A 26,464-nucleotide genomic window follows, 5' to 3' on the forward strand; every position below is an offset into this window, starting at 1 on the left:
CATATTTGGTCCTCTCAGCAGCGCCAAGGTTCTGGACCTTGTAAATTTTTAGTGATTTCTAGGTGATTTAATGCCTGCAGGCATTTTTAATTTCATGCCTATATCGATTTTTAAAATAAATGAACTTTTCAATTTGAAAACTTCACAAATAAATACATATATACATCTCTTAAGTCCATGGCATATTTTGCAATATCCTGGCTGTCTCGTGAGTATTCTGGAAATTATGTGTCACAGCCAAGTAGTGGGGGCTTGCCTGCGCTGTTATGTAATGGGGTTGCGGCCCGTGTGTTTATGTTGTGGTCTGTATGTCTTAAACTATGAATGTTAGGCATCCAAGAATTACTGATTTTATATCCTTCTTCTAAATTTAGGTCCGGGCCACGCTAGTAGGGTAATTTCTGCCTGGGAGACTGATTACCTCGGATCGAGTAGGGGTATTTCAGTCACCTTGACAAAGAATACTGCAATGTATTCGAAACGTCGGCAAACTGTACGTGATGTGCAGACAAGTACAACACGGTTCAACCCGGAAATTAAATTAAATCAAAGATAATGTTAATTCTAGAATGTACTTATATATTATATTCTAATGAAAATGCCTATGATAACCTGGAATGAAGTGGTGTTCAATGGTGTTTTCGCAGGCGGACCTGGCTCCGGATGCAATACCGTGCTACGAGTCGGAGGACGAGGCGATGGGTCGACGCCACAAAGTGCTGGGGCGCAACAAGCGAGGAACGCCGCTCTATTCCAAACAGGACATTAGGGAGCAGTACTGCATCACACGACAGCAGTTAGATGTTCTGGAACAGGCTCAAGGGTCTGGTGGACTCTTCGGTTGTCTGTCTAGCTATCATGTAAGTATGAATTACCCTACAGATCAATAGCTGTCACTTCATGGGAAGAAAAACGTGATTTTATTCACAGTTTAGTTCCGCTAATCGGAACAATTGGGTGAAGAAGCACCAAAAATGGACTTCGATTTATTTGCACAAAATCCTTTGTATTAATTGAGGGATTCACAATCAAACTGAACCAAGTCCATTTGGAATAGTATAGAGAAATTGAGTCCAAAATTTCTGGTTAATACTTAACTGCTGAAAATTTAAATTAAAATTTAGACAAGGGTATTTTCTAACTTAAATTTTAAGCATATATATGAAGTGACACTTTATTTTATTTTATTAAAAAATCCACAGTTCTAGCTCTTCAGACAAGCAACTCAGTGTTGAAAACATCCTAGGGATATAAGCTACGAATTTTAGATAAATAAAATATAATAAAGTATGAGAATATATTCGTTATTTATAACTAAAACTTACAATTATTTTCTTAATCACCGATATCCGGTCGATTAGATTAGCAGTTTGCCTTTTTCTACCACTACGAGCGCTAATGTGAGTAAGTGCATTGTTTCACTTAACCACCATTACGAGTGCCAATGTAAGCCAATGCAGAGTTTCACTTAAGCCCTTATAACTACATCATTCAGTGTGGACATTTTCAAAAACTCAAAAAACGCCTGAGGGTATTGAACCAAGGAACACATTACAGAAAGAATTATGTAAATAAGTTAATTTGGCTAGGATTTGAATCAGAAAGAAACCGAGTAAAGGAAAAGCGATTTTAGGCATATTTTAATAGTTTTTCACATAATCATATAAGCAAAATTCAACTCGGTCAGTGTACACGAATTAATCATGGTGATCTTCTGCGTTGTTTACAGTATCACTTGACCTCGTAGTAATCTCAAATTGGAGATTCTTGAAGAACTGACAATGAATTGGAGGTATATAGGGCAAGAGGTCCACCACGTCCTTCTTCTCAGCTTCAGAGATCCTTCGTTGAATTCAATATAAGGACTTTTCAATGATGGATGACAATGGTAATTGTTCCGGGGTCTTTGTGGAACGCAGAGAGGTGAAAGAAGATGTGGGCTTGAATGGGTCTAACTACAATATCAACAATTAATTTAAAACTTAAAATAAAGGTTTTTTTTTTTTTAGAATCTCGAACTTAACAAACAATATTTTCAGGTACTGGTAATCAGGTACACAATAGCAATAGAGATACAAAATAGAAAACTAAAGGATAGGTAGTTCACAAGTTTTGAGCTTTAAGTTCCAATTTTACCATTCGCAAATGTTGCGTTAGTCAGATAAGGAGAGATATCTCCCAATACACAGTGATCACGAGCACTTGGCTCCAACAGTAACAATTTACGGCCTTCCAAAGGCACCCCTCAGTATTACAGTAAACTTAGAAAAGAGCTTGCATGCTCTTCAACATTTACCAATTGCTTACAGCCCGCTTAAGGCAACATTTCACAAAATCTTACAATCTCTGGTCTCTCTAGGCATAATTTACAATTTATTTATTTTTACACAGGGGCATCCATTACCCAACCTACTGGGCCTTCGTGAAAAAAGGTTAAATTAATGGCCCGAACACAAACTGAATGGAGGCTTACACTTGTGCCCCTAGAAAATTAAAAACCCTAATGGGGCTCTCGGCCCGATGATGCAGAGGCTAATCCGAAGCTACTGAGGTGACTAGAATGGAGATTAATTTAACACTTTACAGAAAAGAGAAAAGGTTACAAAATCATAGTCACCTCAAACTAAGTTGAAGGGGAACTCGAGAGGGTAACGCACTCTATATCCCTGATTTACAGTTTAAGATTTTAGGAAATTTTACATTAGCCGAAAGAGGGTTTACTATTTTTTAAACAGGAGGTTACCTCGTTAGAAATTAGAACCTTCCCTCGTGTAAGTTTTCGGAGGTAGCTACAGAAAAATAAGACAGGTGGCCATTACCTTGGCGGTTGAACTGCCTGGCGAAGAAAGAGGCGCCTCGCCTCCTGACTTAACACACACACACACACTCTCAGAAATTCGGTGATCCAAAGACAAGGTAGCCTGAAAGACCGCAGCTTATATACGCGAGGGACGGTTCTAGAGGGTTCTGGACTAATCCGGACACACTCTCTCAATTTTATTGGCCGAATAAAAAGTTACACCCAAAAACCAACAAGAAGCCTGTGATAGGCTGAAAAATAATTACTGAAAAATTTTGATTGGCCGGACACCAAAGCTGGCAGGAAGAGAAGGGAGCGTTGCAAACCTTGAAATATATATTAAAAACAAATGAAAGTTAATTTACTTGAGAAAACCTATAAACACAAAATTTATTTCAATAACAAATTATTCCACTTTGCACCAGAGTGCGTGACCTGAGTTTTGTAGAGGCATCTATGGAGAAAATTTCAAACTTCTTGATGTACACCGAAACAAAACAAAACAAATCCAATCAGTTTAGGAAACTTAGAAATGACAAGCTTCTCAGTTATTCAGTAGTGACATCTTCTGATTAATGTCCCATCTTCATGCAGTAGCAGTTTCACGTTTTGTTTGATAGATAGATTTCTTTAAGGCGCTTCTTTTGAGTGTGCGGAGTTGAGGTGTACCTTCCGGTACAGTAATAATGATAGTCCTGCATTCTCGTTTTGCGCAAGAATTACCTGCAAGAAAGACATATCTTCATTCAGATTTTCCTTGAAAAAAAATTAAGGGGTACCTTTCACTACTCTAACCACATTATTTGTAGCCAGTTGAAGGCCTGACCATCATTAGTCTTCTTTTGTATTAGTAATTTCTTTCTCCAAAGTCTTTGTAGATAACAATTCCTCTCTCTCCACCTTGATCACTTAAAAATGTGGATGTTTCCACTTTGATTATTTGATAATTTGTACCCAGTCTTCTGGTCGTCTGGGATGTAGATATGTGTCAGATGTTTTAAGAAGTTAATCTTCACGTTAGACATCTTATTGACAAAATAAGACAAATACACTCACAAACAAACAATGATGGACTGTAGGTTAATGGACTTCGTTCACTATGGCAGTGAATAAACCGAAGTGTCGTTAGTCCCAGATTGCATTAATCCTCGTAATGACCAGTTTTGGACTTGGTCCACTTTGTTTGTGAACCCCTAAATTCATCCTTTCAGTAAAATTCAAAATAGTATATTCCAAAATGAATCAAAAAGTTATATTTTAAATATTTTTATCTGAGATAGTGACGTTTGGGCATATGGTGATTTCTTGATGTATCTTTAGTTTTCTTGTTTTGCATCACTTGGCTAACCAACAAAATTGTCATTTTGTGATTCGATTTGACTTTAAGAAATTCATTGCAGTGTATTTTATTATCACTAACTACCGGATTATATTCTATCAAATTTCTACGGGCATACCAAGACCCACCAGGGCTGTACAGGGTGCGACATCAGAAAGAAATGGTGGAGGGAGAAGGATCATAGAGCTCAACTATTATTTCAGGCAATACCCGGCGGGGGACGGGGTATATAATTCCCTTGTAAGTAAATTATCCCTTCCCCCATAAAAATGTAAATTTTAAATCTTCTTGTTTGAATTATGATGTTATAACAAGAATGATAAACATTGGAAAGTCATTTATTCATTTCAGTTCAGTGTCCGTTCAGCATTTCCAAAACACTGCAGCTGCGAATGGTCTTGTTGTTTCCTCTAAAAACATCTTGTGATATACACGGATTGTCCAGGAGGGGACAGATAAATAGGTGGCTTGGGTCTTGTTCAACACCACATTCACACGAGGTGTCTGCGTTTTCTGGAAGGATCCGCCATTTTTTCAGTTAGTTCTTGCATCAAGGAAAGATATTCACGGGTTTCAGATGGATTTTCCAGAGTGAAACATGGACAATAGGCTGCAGATACGGAGATGCTTTATTGCTCAAGGTCTGGAAGTCGTTCTATTATTTATATATTATATGTATTATTGCTGATGTTTTCATAAAAATATGCACAGTAAAAAGCATAAATTTCAGTGATACATGTGTTCTACATTTCCTCATTATTTTATAATGAAATAATCCTTCCCGGGCAATTTTAGTGGGGAGGAATATTTGAGATAAAATCGCCGGTGAGGTGGAAGGCACTCCCTGGGGCTGTATTGCCATGGGGTTTGTTTCTATGTTTGTTTGTTAACCTATGAGTAGAGGCATGATTTTTTCGCATTAACGATAAACGCGACAAAAAAATATTTTGAAGCGATTTTGCGATATCATTACAAATCATATGTTTCTGGTTAAAAAAATATGGATATTATGTTCGCGAATTAAAGCGATAAGGTCATTTTAAAGCGAAGTTCAATTATTTCGCGATAAGCGCGATATTACAGCGAAATGTGTAGTGAATAACGAACTTGACATTTTGTTCCAAGATAACACATGAAAATAAGAGGAAGAGCGAAGAAAGATTCATCAACAGGGACGAAATATGTTATCATTAATGTTCTGGAAGATCTCTCTAAGACATGGCATCAAGGAAAAGGGGTTGGCTCCAGGCTTCTTGCCAAACGAAATGTTTGGAATGTTGTTCTTGTGGTGGCTGGTAATCCCACCCCTGCCTGTTTCCTCACGGCATTGTGCAATCCTGGAATCCCTAATGACGTCTACAAGCAGCACAATTGACTGGTGTTTTTCGGCTTCGTGGTCAGGTGAAATCAAGAAAGTGATCACAGACAGTAGCGAAGATGGGTCGCTCGACAAGTGTTACGGTGCACAGCAGAGCTAAACAGTTTGGAGTGAAGGTTTATACGTTTCGGAAAGCAATATTTTAATGTGTAAATTTTTTAATGTTTTCATCGAGTGGGAGAAAAAAAGATACTATCTCAAAACATTGTTTTAAAAATAAAGAACATTCAGAACGTCAATTTAGCACTCGAATAGTGAAACAGCGGGCAACAACAGAACTCTCATTAGATATGCAAAGAAAGGTAAGAGTGAAAAAGTAGAACATATTCACGAAACAACAGCGATGCTGCTCAAAGCCAATATCCCGCTGGAAAAGGTAGATGATCCTGCAGTCCGAAAATGGCTTCAAAAGTATGTACCAGGTATGTACAGTCTATCAATTAAACCTCCACAATCAACGATAGTAATGAAACCTTTAATGAATAATTTTAGAATTTCATTAAAGCGAAATTAAAGCGATACGGCAATATCTATTTCGCGAAATAACGTGAAAATTAGTATCCTTTTCGCGAAATCGTTCAAAAATTAATGCGAAAAAATCATGCCTCTACCTATGAGTAATAAAAAGGAACTGATTGTCCTTCTGAAATCTTACAGGATAGCTCGTGCCGCTCCAGCCAGTCTCTGCTCTCGGTGTGTGTTCGCCGCAAAGTGCCGAGCGACGAGAACCTCCATGAATTGTGCCGTCGACCGACCGCCGCCTACGCCCCTATCCCTCGCTGGCCTCGCTACCCTCCCCCAGCGCCACCACCCCCAGAGATGTATCCCTACGACGACGATCTCGAGTGTTCCTACTTTCGGCGGAGACCTAAGTCGTTGTGCTCTGCCGCAGATCCTAAGCGCTACACGTGGATGCCCGAGGATGAAGAGGCCACACGGATGGTAAGTTATCATTCTATCCAGAGGTATGAAAATTATTAGACTCAACTCTAGTTTTTGAACATTTCCATTGTCGCATTACCTGTTTCTCACCTACCCATGAACCTCTGTCCTGCAGTGGAGTTCTTTTACATTTTACTTGCTATCTGTTAAAAGTAAATTATAGAACACATGTTACATCTTCTTTCAATTACATCACTGACGATGTTATAGTCAATATACTCTTCTATCAACATTAAATTCCAATGTTAAGGATTTTTAATTTCTCTTTTGAGTGGAATTACAAAGAAATGGAATTTCATGAAGTGACTCTGTGATATTTTGCATTACTTGAAAGCTGGTATAATTCACTGTGCTTTGTACTATTTATTATACAAGCTCTTCGAAATTGATGTTGTAGGATTAGCAAGAGACCAAAGAGAAATATTTAATTTCAACGTAATATTTTTAAAAATACGAAAAATACAGTATTTCAAAATGTTTAGGAAGACGGATATTTATCTGAAAGAGCAAATATTCCACGGAACAAATTAGAAGGACAAGTGAGGGAAGAAACTAAAACTAAGACAGTTTATCTCCTCCTTTCTGTCTAATAATTTCCATACCTCTGTAGTATTCAGCACGTAAGGCTGTAGATTAATCCTTTCAATTCGAGGTTTTTATGTATATGTACTCCTTCTGTGCTAGTTTTTCCCCAACGATATGTGATTATTGAAAAATATCTTAGTGGTTATTCAACTGAAATTATAAGATAATACATTGGAAATAAACACAAATTTACAATGATGATGTTCAACGTCTAGAAATGGACGTTACTTTGTTATTGTTCAGAGCATGTGCATTGTAACTGCAAAAAAATTGTGCACACATGTTCCTTCACATTCGTATCATTCAACTGCTGAAGTCTACTATTCGTAGAAATAAACTGTTAATACCTTCTTGAAATATTCATTGCTAGCATCCAGAATAACTTGTACCAGTTCGTAACTGAACAAACACAGAAATAAATCTATTTTCGGAGAATCATCATGTAATATATTGTCCACAACACCTAAATTGCGTAAACAGCATGAGTGAAGTATGGGAGTAAACTGACCAGCAATCCAAGAAAATTATTATTTATTTATTTATTTATTTATTTATTTATTTATTTATTTATTTATTTATTTATTTATTTATTTATTTATTTATTTATTTATTTCCGTTTCACTTGTGAAGGTAGACTATTTTTTACCTTCGTCTTCCTCAGCGTACGCATCTTCACCACCACTTTTTATCACATTTCCAACATCATATTCACTGTCACTTTCATTGTCCAGAAAAACTGTTCTATTTTATCATTGCCAAGGCATGTTCTTTTTCGTGGCGCAACCATTTTTGTTATTGTGGTCGAAAGCACAGACGATATATATTTCATCATTGCTAGGAAGTAAAATTCTAATGTAAATACGAGGGAAACAGTGAGTTATCTCTCCTTTAGAACTTCCCAGAACTTCTGGCAAACATTTGAACTGATCGGTCGCTGAATGCATTGTTATGGGCTTAGCAAATTGCATAAAAACGTAAATTAACGGGTTTAGTACGGCGGCTCGTCGTCGCACAACGTATATTTACGGGTTTAGCATTGATTGGGATGAAAACCAAGTATCGCCGCCCAATTTTCCCTTTGTTTTAATGGTCCTTTACTGCTGCTAACTTGATTAGTTACATACTGAAATCTCCAGACATAACCACAACAAACTATAACCTCAGTGTATGTATCAATAATGAAGGTTCACTTTCCCCAACTAAATGATCAATCAAAATATTCATAATTAAGTCGTCTTTCAGGGTCAATGAGGAATTAAGGAAATAAACACACTCTCTCACCCTCACTAAGTTAATGTTATATATTCCTGCATTTATTTTGTTACCTGCGTTACCATGACCGTATTCTTCCGGTTTTTGTCTGGAGAATATAATTCAGCTTCCTTCCTGAAATTTGGTATTACTTGTCGAACTGAATTAAAACCACGCTCTAATAAAACACACAAATCTATTACATACACACATGCTGTAAGTCAATAATAATACATAAAGGCTAAGTCTGCAAACTGTACAACCATACAGGTTAGGTTTTAGGTTAGGTTAGGTTAGGTTAAGTTGATAACGAAATTTCCTTCCAGTTCAACTGATTCTCAGTATGTCAGAAACTTATTATAGAATAGAAGAGGTAGGGTCGCTTTCCTTTTGGGAGGAATTTTCGCATTCTTCCTTCTCTATACATAAGAATTCCATACATAAGGACTGAACAAAATAAGACCGTACTAATAAAATGCTGCGTTTGTCATTTCACCCCAACTACTTTGTTAAATACATCATTCGAACCACAATTACACTTATATCAAAATATATTTACAGTCCTACAGGAAAAGAACATATGCTTTACATATTCTCGCAAATGTAACACATTAGTGATTTTCACAACACGGCAGAAGTAGTACATATAATCTCGCAAGTCACGAAAAAAACATGTCGACATGCGAGATGAACGGTTAACTGTAAGCTATTATATCGGCAAGTAGGGCCCCTAATGCATATGGTTAGGGACACTGAATCGATCCCAACACTTAGAAAATACTGTAACTATAAATCACTACCTTCAGTATTAATAGGGTTGAAAGAGTAAGGTTCTTCCCTTAGTGTATGCGCTTACATGGCAAGTAGTATAACTACACATTGTGCGAGAGTTGATCACACCATCTGATGCTTAGAAACTGTCACAGTAAATAATTTCAAGTTTTTTAGAATATAGAATATAGAACGAGTTTCCTGCTCCTGCAGATTCTTCTCAAAAATGTTAAGGGGGAAAATGAGAATCTTATTTCTAAAAGGTCCCAAATCCAAAAGTAAAATTTTACAGGAGAGATAAAAAACTCTCAGGGTGTAACATTCCAACTGATTATTTATTTTAGCACTCTTGTTGTGATAATATCGAATAAAAGCATTGTTATACGTACAAATAATTTCCGTTAAAACTTTTGTAATTTTAGAAATATTCAAGACAAAAGATTTCAGTAATAATACGAGCATTCTGAGCAAATATCAGATACTGTTAGAAAAAGATGACTGAAATTTTATGGCCATATTCAAAGAATAGGCAATGAAAGACTTACTAAAACTATATTTGATTATGCCTCCTCTCTACAAGTCAAGAATAATTGGATAATAGAAATTGAAAAAGACCTTCAAGAAATCAGTATAACAGGGGATATTATATGGGACAGGGCTAGCTTAAGAACAAACATCATTTTGCTGAAAAACCCAAAATGAGAACCACCACTGCATGGACGGAAGAATGAAAGAATAAGCATAGTGAAAGTATGAAAAGATTCTGGAAAGAGAAGAAAGCAAACTTATCTTCTCAATTGCTGTAAATAATAATAATAATAATAATAATAATAATAATAATAATAATAATAATAATAATAATAATAATATTATCGTTTTACGTCCCACTAACTACTTTTGAAGGTTTGCGAAGTCGTCGAATTGCCGGAATTTTGCCCCGCAGGAGTTCCTTTACGTGCCAGTGCATATACCGACACGAAGCTGACGTATTTTACTACCTTCAAATACCATCGGACTGAGCCAGGAATGAACCTGCCAATTTGAGGTGAGAAGGCCACCGCCTCAGCCGTCTGACCCACTCAGTCCGCAAAAAACTTTTGATTTTGTACTCTTTCGCACTTAAACTCTAAATACTTCCATCTGAAAGGCACAAATTTCACTGCAGTCATCAGAAAACTAACTGCATTTAAATACATAATGATCAAAATTAAGTGATTTATAGTGAAGGCACAGATTAGTTAAATAATATTAAATGAAATTATTGACAACTACATTGTAAAAAGTGTCCTGTTGTCGCTGGTTACTGAAAAGTTAATTTGTCCTCATGAATCCTAACTTTATTTTCATGTTGAGATCTTTCCTACTTTTAAAAGCACTACTCAAACTTATTCGTCTACTAACGTCATTTCACGCCATCTCTTCACTAACAGCTCGGAATATACCACTTAGTCGAGCAGCTCGTCCCCCATCTCCCAAGTCTTCCAAGCCTAAACGTTGCAGGATTTTCGTTTCAAGACTCTTTTGTTGGAAATCACTCAGAACAAATCGAGATGCTTTTCTTTGGATTTTTTCCAGTTCTCGAATCCTGATGAGGGTCCCATACACTGGAACCGTATTATTATTTATTAATTATTATTTCTTGCTAATGGCTAAACGTCGCACCGACATAGATAGATCCTATGGCAACGACGGAATAGGAAGTCCTAGGAATTGTAAGGAAGCGGCCGTGGTCTTAATTAAGGTACAGCCCCAGCATTTGCCTGGTGTGAAAATGGGGAACCACTATTAATTAATTATTTATTATTATTTATTTACTTATTTAGTATTATTAATTTATTTATTTTCGTGAAATTTTTCACTCTCCTTACTACAGCCCCTAAACAGTAGCAGCAATTAGGAGGGGGGCAGCAGGGTAGGGGCAGTTACCCCCACCACCACCACCACCACCACCACCACCACCACCACCACCACCACTTTGTAGAGAAAACATTACATTCTCTCCACCTGAAACTAGGAATTTTTTTTTTTTAAAGACAATTTGTACAAACCCTGTTGTCTTATCAGCTAATTCTTTCCTTTATTTTATTTAATTAAAACACAATTATTAGAGGAAATGCGCACAAAATGTCGTTCGTCGCGGCTAACCGATTTGTATAGCGCCACAATACGTAGTGGAGACTTCGCATATGCTGTGAGGAAGGGTAACAGGGGTATTTTTTCCAACGTCATGGACACTGAGGTATAATTCACCTGCTTGCCGCGCGCATTCGTGAGTCTGACAATATCTTTAGTGTCTGTTACTTTCTTAGTGTGTGGTCAAATACTAAATGATTTGTAATTGTATAATCACACCGTACTTCTATTTGATTGCAATATATGTGAAATATTATTCCTTTAGCGAATGTTTTATTGTATAGGCCTAGTGTTCAATTAAAATCTCAAAAAACTATTATGACCGCACTTAAGTTGGCAAACTGTCAACCTTTACCTCTGTGTGGAAGTTCGCTCAGAGAGCATTGAAAAATGCCAATTTTGTAGTTATTTTCACGTTTGACGTATATAACCCCGCCCACTATATCCCACGAACCCGAATAGTTTCTGTTGTCTGAATATTTTATCCCCTCCCTAACCTCCCCCCACTTCCAATTCCCAATCACCGCTATTGCCCGTAAATACCCTCATAACCATATGCAGAGATTCTTCTTCTTCTTCTTTTTCTGCCGCTTTTCCCACACCTGTGGGATCGCGGGTGCGAGCAGTGTCGCACATGTGGATTTGGCCCTGTTTTACGGCCGGATGCCCTTCCTGACACTAACCCTACCCTTCTGTGGTGGTTGGTAGTGTACTGTGTTGTCTGAATATGAAGAGGAAAGTGTTGAGACAAACACAAACACCCAGACAAGAAGAATTAACCAAAGGCGGTTAAAATTTCGGACCTGGTCGGGAATCGAACCCGGGACCCTCTGAACCGAAGGCCTCAACGGTGACCATTCAGCCAGTGGGTCGGAAAACCGTGTGAAGAGACCTGTACCTTTTATTTACAGTCACATTTATGTGATTACCCCAATGAAGGTCTTTCCTTATATTAACCCTTAGGTACTTACAGTGAACCCCATAAGGAACTTCCACCCCCATCAACGCAGTAATGAAAATGAGATGACTTTCCTCATTATTGAAACTCACAACCTGAATTTTAACCCCGTTTATCACCATACTGTTGCCTGCTGTCCATACCACAACATTACCGAAGTCTTTTCGCAGTTCGTCACAACCTTCTGACTCATTTATTATTCCTATACAGCAACATCCGCATATAGCCATGTCTCTGATTCCATTTCTTTACTCATGTCATTTATATATATATTGTATATTAAATGTTATATATCGTTGTTGCCGGGACCAAACCTCCTATGTGATAATATTTTTGGAGATATACTGACCCGCAGCACATACATTATGAAGAGCGAGAATGTCTTGACCGTATTCACACAATATTGCACCTTAGATGACAGAACCTTACCGTCCAGAGTTCTAAGCTAAAATATTTCACATAGGAGGTTTTGTCCCGGCAGCGACGATATTTATGTTCTGATATGTGGAAAAGAAATAAAAATTGTAAAACAATCTAAATAACTTGGAGAAACTATAGCATACAATTTAAACGAAAAACTTTCTTGGACAGAGAGAACGAATAAATTATCCAGAGCCCAAAAAGTAACCAGAAATACATGCAACAAGAAATGTTTGTCAAAAATACAAAATTTAAACATTATAAGACTGCAGTCCAACCTGAAATAACTTATGGAAGTGAAACATTATTTGAACTAAAGCAAAAGAATAACATAGAGAAAATGTTTAAAAAATAAAGAAGAATAGTAAGAACATGCATTAATAAGAAGTGCCAAAAAGAAGGAGAATGGCGTATCATCCCAAATGCAGCAGTATATCAGGAAATAGAACCTATAACGGATTTCATAAGAAAGAAGAGAATATCATTGGTCATCTGTTGAGAACACCTCAAGACAGGTTAATACGCAGAATTTTGGAAAAGCGTTGGAAACAAAATCAACAACCTGTCTGGATAATTGAAATAAAAGAAAACACGAAAGAATTAGACATAACACTGGAGAATCAAACAAAGTAAATAAATTGAAGAATAGTAAAATTAGATTCCTACCAAAATGTGATAAAAGAGAAACAACTAAAACGGTATTTTCAAAAGAAGAACGACAACGAAGATCAGATAGAATGAAGAAATACTGGAAGAACAAGAAAGAAAACACCATAAAACATCATAGAAGACCGGACAGAAATTGACTACAGTGGTCCAATGCGGCCGTAAAAGCACAATAATAATAATAATAATAATAATAATAATAATAATAATAATAATAATAATAATAATAATAATAATAATAATAAAAGACGATTGAAATTTCATGGACACATTATCGGAATGAACTCTAACAGGCAAACTAAGAGAATTCCCAACCTGGCCCTTTCATTTAAAACCAAGAATAGCTGGCTTCGTGAAACTGAAACAGATCTCCAGGAAATCAACATCTCAGAAGACATTGTACAGGACAGATGTAAATTCAGAACCAAAATCGACAATCACCACTTTGAAGACAAACCCAACACCAGAGCTACTATAACTTGGACAGAAGAACGAAGGAAGAAGCTCAGCGAGAGGATGAAGAGATTTTGGGAGGAAAAGAAGGCCGAAACATCAGCTAAGCAAGTTCAACCGTGCTCCTGAGTAGGGCATAACGATGTAAAAAAGAAATAATAATATATGTATACACCCGTGGATTTCACAGTTTTCATCTTCTCTATTTATATAAATAAAAGAGCATCTGTCTACCTTACGAAATAACATCATGTCTAAACCACTGGACGGATTTCGTGAAATTTTGCACAGACATCCACAAAGGTTTTATTGATATGACGACAATAGCGGACATATTGATAGTCTATGGTTTGTCGAGTGTGGCGAAAGTACGACAGCCTTTGTAGAGGTAAATTATATATTTCCTAATTAATTAACAGACCAACTTAAGGAGCGGTAAAAGCACCGAAGCTACTCGAAAGTCTGGAAGAAATTTAATTCAAATTTACGATTTGCCAGATTACTGGCGTCAGGAAGGGTATCCGACCGTACAAATAGATTTAATTCACATATTATGCCTTGGAGAAAACCAGAAAACATGTACCATTTACATTGGTTTTGTCTTATGCATACTTATTCGCATAAAAATCCGCTCTAAGCAAAATGAAGTTTTCAAAGCCGTTAGGGGAACGTTATTCAATTTATGTAGCTCTGAACAAGTACGGTACTTTTATTCGTCGGTTTTGTTGTCACCTGCTGCATTCGACATGGTAGATTCATAGAGAAACTCACCACTTTACGCTCTAATGGAAAAGTTCCGAACAAGAGTTCAGCGTCCCAGAAGTTGGAGGAGACAAGCAAGCACTTGAAAGGTACCTGGTAAGCCTCATGAAAAAAAAGTGCTAAACAAACTTTCCTTATATTACACAGTACAGTAAGCTAATTGGCCTAGACATTTAAAAGTTCCTCAACGGTGGATATGTTTTGTCATTCCACTTCACTTGCCACATGAACCAAAGACAAGGTGCACACGTTATTTTTGTTACATGCTTGCTTGTTGTTTTAAGGGGCCTAACATCGAAGGTCATCGGCCCTATTTTTGTTACAGACGACTAATCAAAAGTATCTAGGCCGTCTGCTGAGCGTAGTTATTTTAGACACTCGCCTTCTACGCTCAAAGTTGCGGAATCGAATCCAGGTGCAACCACTTGTCACTTAGAGTGAGTCCACAAGCACGCCCACAAAATTCGAGTCATCGCAAAAATTTAACATCGAATGAACGTTTGTGTTTCAGATGTTGGGAAGTGTATTTACCGTGGTGTGGTATGGTTGTCAAGTAATATTCAAAAATATAATATAACTCTCTAATTCGTATATTTCGTAAATACCAAATACAGTTACTCCCATAAATATTCGGTCACTCTGATTTTTTACATACATTTTTGGATTATTGCTTACACTATAATGATAATGTATAATACAACGAAACATGTAGGAAAACATAATACAACGTTATAGACACATTGTGATGTAAGTCAAACTCTTCTGGCAGTCATTAGTACGCCATCTGTCGTATATTTAAATAAAAGCAATAATTCCAGTGCCGCCTCAAAAATATTCGGCCACTGTACAAAAAAAAACAATTTAAACTCGCATAATTCACAACCCTGTTACACATTCAGTACTTTGTAGGTCCACCTTGATGTTTTATGACCTCTTCCAGTCGATTCGGCATACTGGCGATAACTTTCTTGATATAATCAGGGCTTAATGCCGCCTATTCTTGTAGCAGTCTCCTCTTCAAGTGTGTGAGGGAACTTGTCGGCCGGAATTGCAAAGCTGCCTTCATTTGACTCCACACATTCTCGATGGGGTTCAGGTCGTGTAATTGTGGTGGAGTCTCCAAACACTTCGGGCAGTTGTACAGCAGCCACTCCCTGACAAGTTACGACTTGTGCTTGGGGTCCTTATCTTGGTAGAATTTGAAAGTATGCTGTATACCAAGTTGTTCCACAGATTGTCGTAAATTGTTTTTGAGGATAGCCAAATAGCCCTCTTTTTTCAAAATATTTTCAGTGAAACTCAGTGCACCAACCCCGTTTGATGCAACACATCTCCACACCATTTCACTTCTTCCACCATGTTTTACCGTTGCTTGTAAATTGCTTGTTTTCAGTTCCTTGTGACGTTTCCGCCACACCAGTTACTTTCCATCGGACCCAAACACGTTGAACTTTGACTCATCAACAAATAACACATCCTCCCACCAAGCACTGGGTTTGCTTTCGTAGGTTTTACGAACTCTAACCGCTTCTTTTCATATACCGCGCTAATGAATGTTTTCCTCCTATCTCTTCTCCCAAGTAACTCATTCCTTCGCAGTGCTCTTTGCACGGTTTTAGTACCCACTTTCTTTCTACACTCCTCTAAGACAGCTGCTACCACTTTCTGAGCACTAATTTTTGGATTTCGTTTCCCATTCCGAAGCACAAACCGCTCCTGTCGTTCTGTCAGCCTTCTTGGTCTGCCTGTGTGAGGAACTTAATCAGTTCTGTCTTCATTTTTGAATCGTCTGATTATATCTCCAACTATTATTCTGCTATGTTAAGCATCTGCGATATCTTTCTATGCGATTTACCTCGAGCATGATGGAATATCACGAGCTGGCGTTCTTCAAACGTGGTATTGTGTTGTCTTTTGCACCCTATTTGATACCTGTCCGCAACACTGCAGCGAATGACTTCGGCACGACATGTCTTGCGGCACCGCATTTCTGAACTGAAAGTTTTGCAACGCTATCTGCCCTGTCTCTGTCAATGAACACAATGGCAATCCTGGCCTTTCCGGGTGACCGAATATATTTGAGGCGTGTCATTTCACCCACGTTAGCAATACCCTTTCTTTTACAGCATAATGTAAATCAATGCTCCCTGATTCCTCTTCGGCATAAGCAACCACATGTAGTTCCATTACCTAGACACAATTGGTTTCACATTCTGCTCATGGTTGAGTTATTGTCATCACTTTTTCGCGGATTTTATCAGTGACCGAATATTTATGGGAGAGACTGTATTTGGAATTAAGCCATGAACGCCTAGCGTTGCATATGTGCAACGGCGTGCCAGTGCTCTTTTTTTTTTCAATGTATGAAGTTGTTTTCCAGTAAAAGAATGAAAAATGCGCGCGTATTCGGTAAAGGGAAGTGTTGTGCTTTGTTACGAGTCAGTTAATGAATAGTCACCGCTTGATTGTTGACGAGGTGTATGTTTGAAGTTTGCCGTGTGTTCCATCTATCACAATGGCATACCGTAGGAGGTAAGTTCCCCTATATAATTTTATGATTTAGAAATAATTCACCTCTTTTAGGAAATCCAGGAAGTAAATTCATCAGAGTTTGAATGTAGCACGATTCTTTTTACAATTAATAACTCATGGGCGAGTGACATCCACATATTCCAGGCGTTGCATATTCGCAACGCTAGGCGGATTTGTCAAATCACTTCCTTATGTACCAATTTGGTATTGAAGGGTTTGTTATTGACGTAACAACCCTTCGTTGCTGTGCGTGCAATTCAAACTCATATACCAGTTTTGTGATGCATATTATTATTATTATTATTATTATTATTATTATTATTATTAATGGTGGTGGTAGAAAATTTTATCTCGTGTATATAGGAGGAAATCATAGTTGCATAGCGCCATTAGCAGAAATTCTCAAGGAGGTAGAGAAGCGAGATGAAGGAGTACATAATTATTACTTATATAGAACCTCCAGAGTCTACACCCCTTTCGGATGAAGACTCGGCAGATGAGGATGAGGGAGTGCTTATTGACAACCTGAATCATAGGCAGCTTGCTGCGGGAGCTGAAGTTGTTCTTTCCAACCAAGAAAGACTGGAGGAAGATTGCAATGATGAGTATGATATTGTCCCGCCTAATGATAGTATTGCTTCTACAGCTGCTCATTGTGTTTCTAATCGAAATCCGTTCATACCTCAAGTTACACGAAACTGGACTGTAAGAGACTTTTCACCACCTCCCGGTATCTTACCTGATAGTGACTTTGCGAAGTATAGTGATTTTCCCCTGTTGAACTATTCGAATTGTTATTTGATGATGATTTATTTGATTACATACTGGAGGAAATACGAAATTATGCGTTATTCAAGATCTGTTCAGATCCACTCGTAACCAAGAATGAACTGAAGTGCTTTTTCGGAATACTCGTAATGTCAGGTTATGATATGCTACCTGGTGTGAGATATTATGTTCCATCTCCTTATAGTAGAAAGAAGGCAACCATATAGTCTGACCAGTTGTTTCCCTACCGTATTAACTTTAACACATAGAACCTCCTTGGCTCAGGTGGCAGTGCGTCGGCTTCTCACCGCTGGGTTCCGTGGTTCAAATCCCGGTCAGTCCATGTGAGATTTGTGCTGCAAAAAGTTGAGGTGGGACAGGTTTTTCTGCGGGTATTCCGGTTTTCCCTGTCATGTTTCATTCCAGCGACACTCTCCAATAACATTTCATCTGCCAGTCATTAATCATTGACCCAGAGGCGTGCGACATGCTTCGGCAGCCGGCACAATTCCTATCCTCGCCGCTAGATGAGGGCTTCATTCATTCCAATTCTGACCCGGTCGAACGACTGGAAACAGGTTGAGGATTGTCATTAATTTTAACACATCTTATTTATGTTTTTGTATATTTTATGAAAAAGAAGGCATTGTAAGTCAGACCCACTGACAGTTTCATACTCCACGGATCTAGCCCGCGTCTGTGATTAGTACCTATATGGGCGGAACACCATGGGCCTACGTTGCTTTTGAGCAGTACAATTATGTAAGGAACCTCATGCGTCTGTGTTGATTGTGAGTAGTACACGTATGTGACAAACACCATGGGTCTGTGTTGTCTGTGAGTAATGCCATTATGTGTGAAATAATTGAGTTGTGTATGAAACCGTATATGATGATGCTGGATTTAGAATGTCAAACTAGGTAGTAGTATTTCTTGTAGTTTTTTCCATGGAATTTCTTTTTGTACTCGTGTTGTTGTAGTTGTTGGGTAATTACATTTTTAACTTTATTATCACTTGTTATCACTTATCACGTCTTAAGCTAATATTAAGTTCAGCCTATAGTATCGTAAACCGTAGTGCAAATTTGTACATAATGGCGCTGGATTTAGAAAGTTAAACTAGTAGTATTTTTGGGATATTTTTTAAATACTCTCTTTATTGCCCACCCTAGTATACACCATCGGCTTACAGGCAATAAAGATAATGAAACACACAGAAACAAAAAATAAACAAACAATATCTATATAAATAAAATTGTTTCTGTTTGTCTGTTTGTCTGTCTGTTTGTCTGTTCCACCATCACGTCGAAACGGCTGGATAGATCTCAACCAAACTTCATATTTAGAGTATACTGACCCCGGGGAAGGTTTCGATATGCATATCATTTTAAAATCTTTGAAAAGACGGGGGTTTTATAGGAAAAACGGTTTTCCTCCATTTTCTCTTATACTATTATAGGCAAAATATCGAATTTGTCGTATAAGGACGAGACAAAGCTCAATTTAATCCTCTTGACGCAAAGAACAAAACTCGGTGAGCCCTACGGGCCCGAAAACCATGTTTTAAGGCCCTAAAACCAACCGTTACGGAGATATTGGCACCACACTACCCCTGCTCTAGGAATCGGATAAAGAAATGAACTGCCGTAACCATGGCAACGTCAGCTCCAGGATTCTAGAGCAGTGAGATTATGCATGTACGTTTGGGCATAGCTGTCAACCAAAATAGGTACAAATAAGACTTAATATCTGGGAAAAAAATATACTGTTGTGTAAGGCACTCATAGGACTCCTTTGGGCGGGGATGGAAAGGGGGTGAAGAACGAGTGTAAAAATCTATATAAATAAAATTGTTTCTGTTTGTCTGTCTGTTTGTCTGTTCCACCATCACGTCGAAACGGCTGGATAGATCTCAACCAAACTTCATATTTAGGGTATACTCATCCCGGAGAAGGTTTTGATATGCATATCATTTTAAAATCCTTGAATAGACAGGGGGTTTATAGGAAAACCAGAATGGTTTTTCCACCATCACGTCGAAACGGCTGGATAGATCTCAACCAAACTTCATATTTAGAGGATACTCATCGCGGGGAAGTTTTCCATATGCATATCATTTTAAAATATTTGAATATATGGGGGGTTTACAGGAAAATCAGAATGGTTTTTCCACCATCACGTCGAAACGGCTGGATGGATCTCAACCAAACATTGTATTTAGAGTATACTAATCCCGGGGAAGGTTTAGATATGCATATCATTTTAAAATCCTTGAATAGACGGGGGGTTTATAGGAAAACCAGAGTGGTTTTCCCACCATCACGTCGAAACGGCTGGATAGATCTCAGCCAAACTTCATATTTAGAGTATACTCATCCCAGGAAAGGTTCCGATATGCATATAATTTTAAAATCTTTGAATAGACGGGGTGTTTATAGGAAAACCACAGTGGTTTTCCTCTATTTTCTCTTATACTATTGATTTTCTGTAAACTTCGTTTACCGTACGTGAAACGTCTCTTCATTATAAACAACTTTCGTTATGTTCATAATTTACCTTACTCTTTACATGACGGAGAAATTTACAATTTTCTGCTGGTATCATGCTCTGCATTTAGTGACCGACAGACCGACAACGAACCTACAGGTTACCATGGCAACGTCTCTGACTGCATGCCAGTAGGGAAGTAACGTATTGCCATTTTCCTCATCATGCTTTTAAATTCGTGGTTGTTCCTTGGGTAGATGGCAAGAGAGGCATCAATCGGCTCATCTGCGGGATATTGGCGGAATATCGTTGGAGGTTATAACCGCCCTCGAATAGATTAACTAATAACACCTAGTCATCTTCATACTTGTTTACCTAAGAATCACTGAACCTAAATTTCTCCTCTGTTAGCGCTTTATTATATCCATAACTCACGGCATTTATTTATTTGTCGTTATCCGGCTGTCCTCAGTTATAATCCATTTTCTATTAGTTTCAACATTCTTAACTGTATTATTTTCTTCCTTAATTACGCCGTATGTACGTGAATGCTAGAAACTACTGGATGCATTTCCACCAAGATTCGTATTTAGAATACACCTGTCCTTGATAGGTTTCAGGGCAAATATTGTTTCTAATACGAAACCGAAACAGTGATTTTGCACTTCCAAAAAATATACACAACAAAAGTTTATGGAAGTCTACCTACCTTGGTAGAAATTAATGTCTAAACCTTTTTTCTCATGTGCATCATTTCGATACGAGGATCAATAAGGGAGATATCATTAAAGGACCGTTTTTCTGTACAAGTCCCATCGGACTTAACTCACGAGCGGGTGCGTGTAAAGCGTATTCCTTACAACTTGAAAACTACTGAAGACATTCGAAACAAAATTTATATTTAGCATCCACCTGTCCAAAGGTAGGTTTTAAACGTAAATAACATTTCATGTTCCGGAATGGACTGGCGGTTTATAAGGAACCGAAATGGTGATTTTACTCTTCCACAATATATACAGAACAAGACCAACCTGACTGGAAATCGACCAAACCTGATGGAATTCCACCTCTAAACCTTTTTTTTCATGTGCATTTTTTCGTCAGGAGGATTAATAAGGGAGATATCATGAATGGTCACTTTTGCAGGTTAAGTCCAGCGGACATAGCCCAAAAGGTGTTTTACATGGAGCAGATTCCTTATCTATATAAATCAAATCGTAACGACTGTGTACCTCTACACTGACCATTTTGGCGAAATTTTCCTACAGCTTTCCGTTTAAGGGGTAATAATAACAATCTCCATAATTTTTGATTTCCTGAAAGTCCTAATTTTTACCCGCCTCGCCCAAAATCCACATTGTGGCATAATCTGCCAGAAGAATAAGAAGATAATTGAAATTTGACAAAATTATACGTTTTAGCCTGTAACGAATGAAAAATCCTATATCATTAAATTTTTCATTTTTTATCCCCGAAGAATATCGAAATATGCAGGCAATTTTAATGATGGTGCAGACCTTCGGAAATTCCTATCACGAAACGGATTGCACAATCTCCGTTCAATTTGGAATGATCTACAACCTTGGTCTTATGACTTTATGCCGTATCTGTATCCCTTTTACGTTTGATTTTTCTCTATTAATCGATGTTAAGTCAATTTGGAATTTTCACATGCATTATTCATACTTTCAATTACTTATATGAAATACAGAATCATCAAACTCTTCACGAAAATTGGCCCACTCAGTAGCCATATGTGAGCCAAATGCTACGTATGTAGCTGTCACATTATTATCCGAAAAGTAATGTAATGTGAGATAATCTTACAAAACCTTTACCCTGTTCCACGTTTCTAAATCTGACCCAAGAATAGATGACATATCATTGGACCAGCCATTTAGGCCACTAAATCCGGCGTGTCTTATGGTATAATCCTTTGTCGATATGACGTACGTTTAGTAGCAGTTAATCTGTAAATGAAGGTCTTCAATATTGTAAACACGCATATACTTTCGTATGTCGATCTATATATATTCACTGATGTCGATTTAGCGATCGAGAAAGGGTCGGTCTGCTATTGTAATCAGTACTCCCCACACCGACTTTGACTGGCAGTAGGAAAGGGTTCCTTCTCCAACTCCTGTGTAACTGTCATTAGTAAGGAAGGCCTACAATTGTAATGAATAGTTCCCTTCTCGATTTGACTTGCAGAAGGTAAGTGAGCATGCAGTTTTGTTTAAAACTCCCCTACCCGATTGTGTTTGGCAGTAGGCAAGGGTGCCCGCCATTATAAAGAAATGTACTCATCTAAAATGTGACTGGCATTAGGCATAGTGGCCTGCTATTTTGATGGAAACTCACCAACTTGGTGTGACTGGCAGTACGCTGGCTGGCAGTAGGAAAAGGGGCCTGTCATTATAATGATAACTGCACAACTCAATTTCGAGTGATAGTAGGGTAATTGCCTGCCATTATAATAAAAACTGTAATCTGTCTGGAGGTAGGAAAGGGGGGCTGCCATTTTAACGAAAACTCCCCAAATCGATTCTGTCCGCATAGTAGGCAATGGGGCCTGCAATTATAATGTAAACTTCCCAACCTGATTGTGAATGCCAGTAAACAAGTGAGCCTGCCGTTATATCACAAATCCGTAACAAACACTTTACATTGGAAACGTACGGGGACCTCCCCATGCTCTTTCTCGGATAACGCTAAGAGACATGCAATTTTAAAACTATCTTATTTACTGCATGTACACTATTTACTTCGATATTCGAATACAATGTAGAATACCGTAGCGAAGCACGGGTACATTCGCTAGTATCTATATATATATAAAGTAGCTTGTCCTGACTGACTGACTGACTGACTGACTGACTGACTGACTGACTGATTCATCATCGCCGAGCCAAAACTACTGGACATAAAGAAATGAAATTTTGGGGATATATTCATATTAAGATGTAGGTGCTCGCTAAGACAGGATTTTCGGATATTCCGTCGCTAAGGGGGTGAAAAGGGGGGTGAAATTTTAAAATGAGTGTGTTTATATCTCAAAACTTTAAAAGTTTAGAGATGTGAAAATTGGTATTTAGAATCTTCTTTAAAAATAAGGAAACACGTATTTTTTTGTTTTCAGACAATCCCAATAGGAGGGGTGAAAAAGGGTGAAAAAGGGGTTCAATGCCTAATCAGGATACCGGTGCTTATATCTCAGAAATTGAAGATATTACAGACCTGAAAATTGGTACTTTTGATCTCTTTTAAAAATAAAGAAACACGTATTTTTTGTTTTTGGAAAATCCAGTTAATGGGAGGGTAAAAAGGGGGTGAATTTTAAAAATGAGTGAATCTATATCTCCAAACTTTTAAAGTTTGCAGATGTAAAAATTGGTATTTAGATCATTAAAAATAAAGAAACACGCATTTTTTTGTTTTCGGAAAATCGCAATAGGAATCGTGAAACGGGTGAAATAGGGGTTGAATGCCTTTAATGAGGCTACTTATATCTCAGAACCTGAAGATATTACAGACCTAAAAATTGGTGTTTGGGATCTCTTTTAAAAATAAAGAAACACGTATTTTTTTGTTTTTGGAAAATCCAATTAACGGGGGGGGGGTGAAAAGGGGGTGATTTTTTAAAATGAGTGTATCTATATCTCAAAACTTTTAAAGTGTATTGATATAAAAATTGGTATTTAGAATCTCCTTTAAATATAAAGAAACACGTATTCTTTTGTTTTCGGAAAATCCCAATAGGAAGGGTGTAAAAGGGTGAATAATGGGTTGAATGCCTTTAATGAGGCTACTTATATTTCAGAAGCTGAAGATATTACAGACCTGAAAATTGGTATTTGGGATCTACTTTAAAAGTAAAGAAACAGGTATTTTTTCGTTTTTGGAAAATTCAAATATTGGGGGGTGAAAAGGGGGGTGACTTTTAAAAGTGAGAGTGTCTACATCTTAAAACTTTAAAATTTACAGATGTAAAATTTGGTAGTTAGAATCTCCTCTAAAAATAAAGGAACACGTATTTTTTTGTTTCCTGTAAATCCCAATAGGGTGAAAAATGGGTTGAATGCCTTTAATGAGGATACTTATATTTCAGAACCTTAAGATAATACAGAACTGAAAATTTGTATATGTGACCTCCTTTAAAAATAAAGAAACACGTATTTTTTAGATTTTGGAAAATCCAATTAATGGCGGTTAAACAGGAGTGACAAATTGGGGTGAATTTTTTGAAAGGCTATATCTACAGAATATCTTGGAAGCGTAAAATGTTACAGACGTAAAAAGTGGGTGTTTGGAATCTCCTGTAAATGTAAAGAAACATAGGTGATTTGTTTTTGGAAACTCCTCTTAAGGGGAACTCAAAAGAGGTGAAATTTTAAAATGAGAATGTTTACAGTATATCTAAAAAACTTAACATGTTACAGAAGTGAAAGTGGTATTTTTTATCTCTATTATACATAACGAATCGTGTATTTTTAGTTTTCGGAAATACCACTTGGGTGGTGGGGGGTGGGTAAAAGTGACTGAAAATGGTGTTGAATTCTTTTAATTAGGCTACTGATATCTCAAGAATGAAGATGTTACAGACGTGAAATTTGATATTTGCAATCTGCTTTAAAAGTAAAGAAAGACGTATTCTCGGAAAATCCAATGAAGGGGGGGGGGTGAAAGAATTGAAAATTTGACTTAATTGTATGAGAATGCATACATCTAATAAAAACTAAAGTTGTTACTGACGTGAAAATTCGTATTTAGATCTCCTTTAAAAACAAAGATAAACGCGTTTCGGTGGGGAAACCATCTTGGAGGGTGGGAGTGTAAAGGAATTGAATTTCTTTCATGGGGACACATAAATCAAAAACTGAAGAAGTTAGAGTCGTGATAATTGGTATTTAGAAGATCTTTTACTATTAAAGAAACAAGTATTTCTTGCGGGAAAATTCACTTGGGGGGGGGGGGAAGAGTAGTGTGAAATGAAGTGAAAAAAAAATTATTTTTATGGGGATACTTATATCTCAAAACTGAAGGCAATAGACGTGAACATTGGTGTTTGGAATCTCCTTTATACATAAAGAAACAAGCCTTCTTTTAATTTTTTTGGGGGGGGGGGGGCGGGGGTGGCGGTAAATAAACTTAACGGCGGTGGGGTGTAGAAGGAGGTGAGACCAATTGATTTTACTGTTCTTAATGTACTTATAAGTATCCTCCGTTGCTCAGGCGGCAGCGCGCCGGCCTCTCAGAGCTGGGTTCCGTGGTTCAAATCCCGGTCACTCCATGTGACATTCGTGCTGGAAAAAACGGAGGTGGGACAGGTTTTTCTCCGGATACTCCGGTTTTCCCTGTCATCAGCCATTCCAGCAACACATAATAATAATAATAATAATAATGTTCCGGACCGTCGTCAAATGTGCGGACCGCGCTGGAAAAGGCTCCTGGACGGGTAATGACTAAGAATGCAGTCCGGCTGCGGGTTCAGTGCCGCCAAAGCACCCAATATGACACCACGCCGGATCTCCTGAAGGAATTTATACATATTAAAATGATTATAGGAAAAGATGGCAAAGATTTACGGACCCAACTGACCGGGAGGAATACCTGAGACTAGACCGGGAAGTACGAAATCGATTGCTGGAAAGGAAGATTGATAAATGGGAGGAAACGTGCCGTAATCTAATAGAAAACGAGTCAGATCGGGAATTTTGGTGGATTCTCGCAGAAAACGAGTCAGATCGCGAATTTCGGCGGATTATTTATCTAAAACAATAAGCATTCAATTATAAATTTCAGTATAATACCGTAGCGAAGCACGGGTATCTTGCTAGTCTACTATATATCTCTTAAAACTACTTAACTACATACTCTAACTAATTTAGTGGCACCCGCACAGGCGGAATGCCAGACCATGAGCTGCACCACCCTTTACTAGAACTACAACTAACAGACAGAAAGGAAAAAAAGACAACTGGCTGTTCACGGTATCCCCTGATATGGAGAGAGCCCCTCCCATTCATGATACCGCTATCAGCCACACCCGTGGGTCAGATGTCATCCCCACCTAAACCTCGTTGGCAATGTGCTTCCCTCCCATTCTTTGTGTGACGAATCGCTGAAGCGGAAACCAGTCTATCATGCGACCCGTCATCCTCTTATCTACTGCCCCGCCTGTTAAACCGAATCGTCTTACGTACACATTGCCTGCTCCCA

The 26,464-nt window shown here is 37.8% G+C and overlaps 1 protein-coding gene across 1 annotated transcript in view; it reads left to right on the top strand.

Annotated features, from left to right (window-relative positions):
* Positions 1–632: 632 nt before the first annotated feature.
* LOC136857204 (serine-rich adhesin for platelets) overlaps positions 633–26,464 on the top strand; it is a 329,451-nt gene continuing 303,619 nt past the window's right edge. Inside the window, exons 1-2 of the mRNA XM_068224997.1 lie at positions 633–860; positions 6,175–6,459. Of these exons, the coding sequence (XP_068081098.1) occupies positions 633–860; positions 6,175–6,459 (513 nt within the window). The remainder of the gene's footprint in view (positions 861–6,174; positions 6,460–26,464) is intronic.

This window comes from Anabrus simplex, chromosome 1, assembly GCF_040414725.1.
Source record: "Anabrus simplex isolate iqAnaSimp1 chromosome 1, ASM4041472v1, whole genome shotgun sequence".
NCBI classification, from domain to species: Eukaryota; Metazoa; Arthropoda; class Insecta; order Orthoptera; family Tettigoniidae; genus Anabrus; species Anabrus simplex.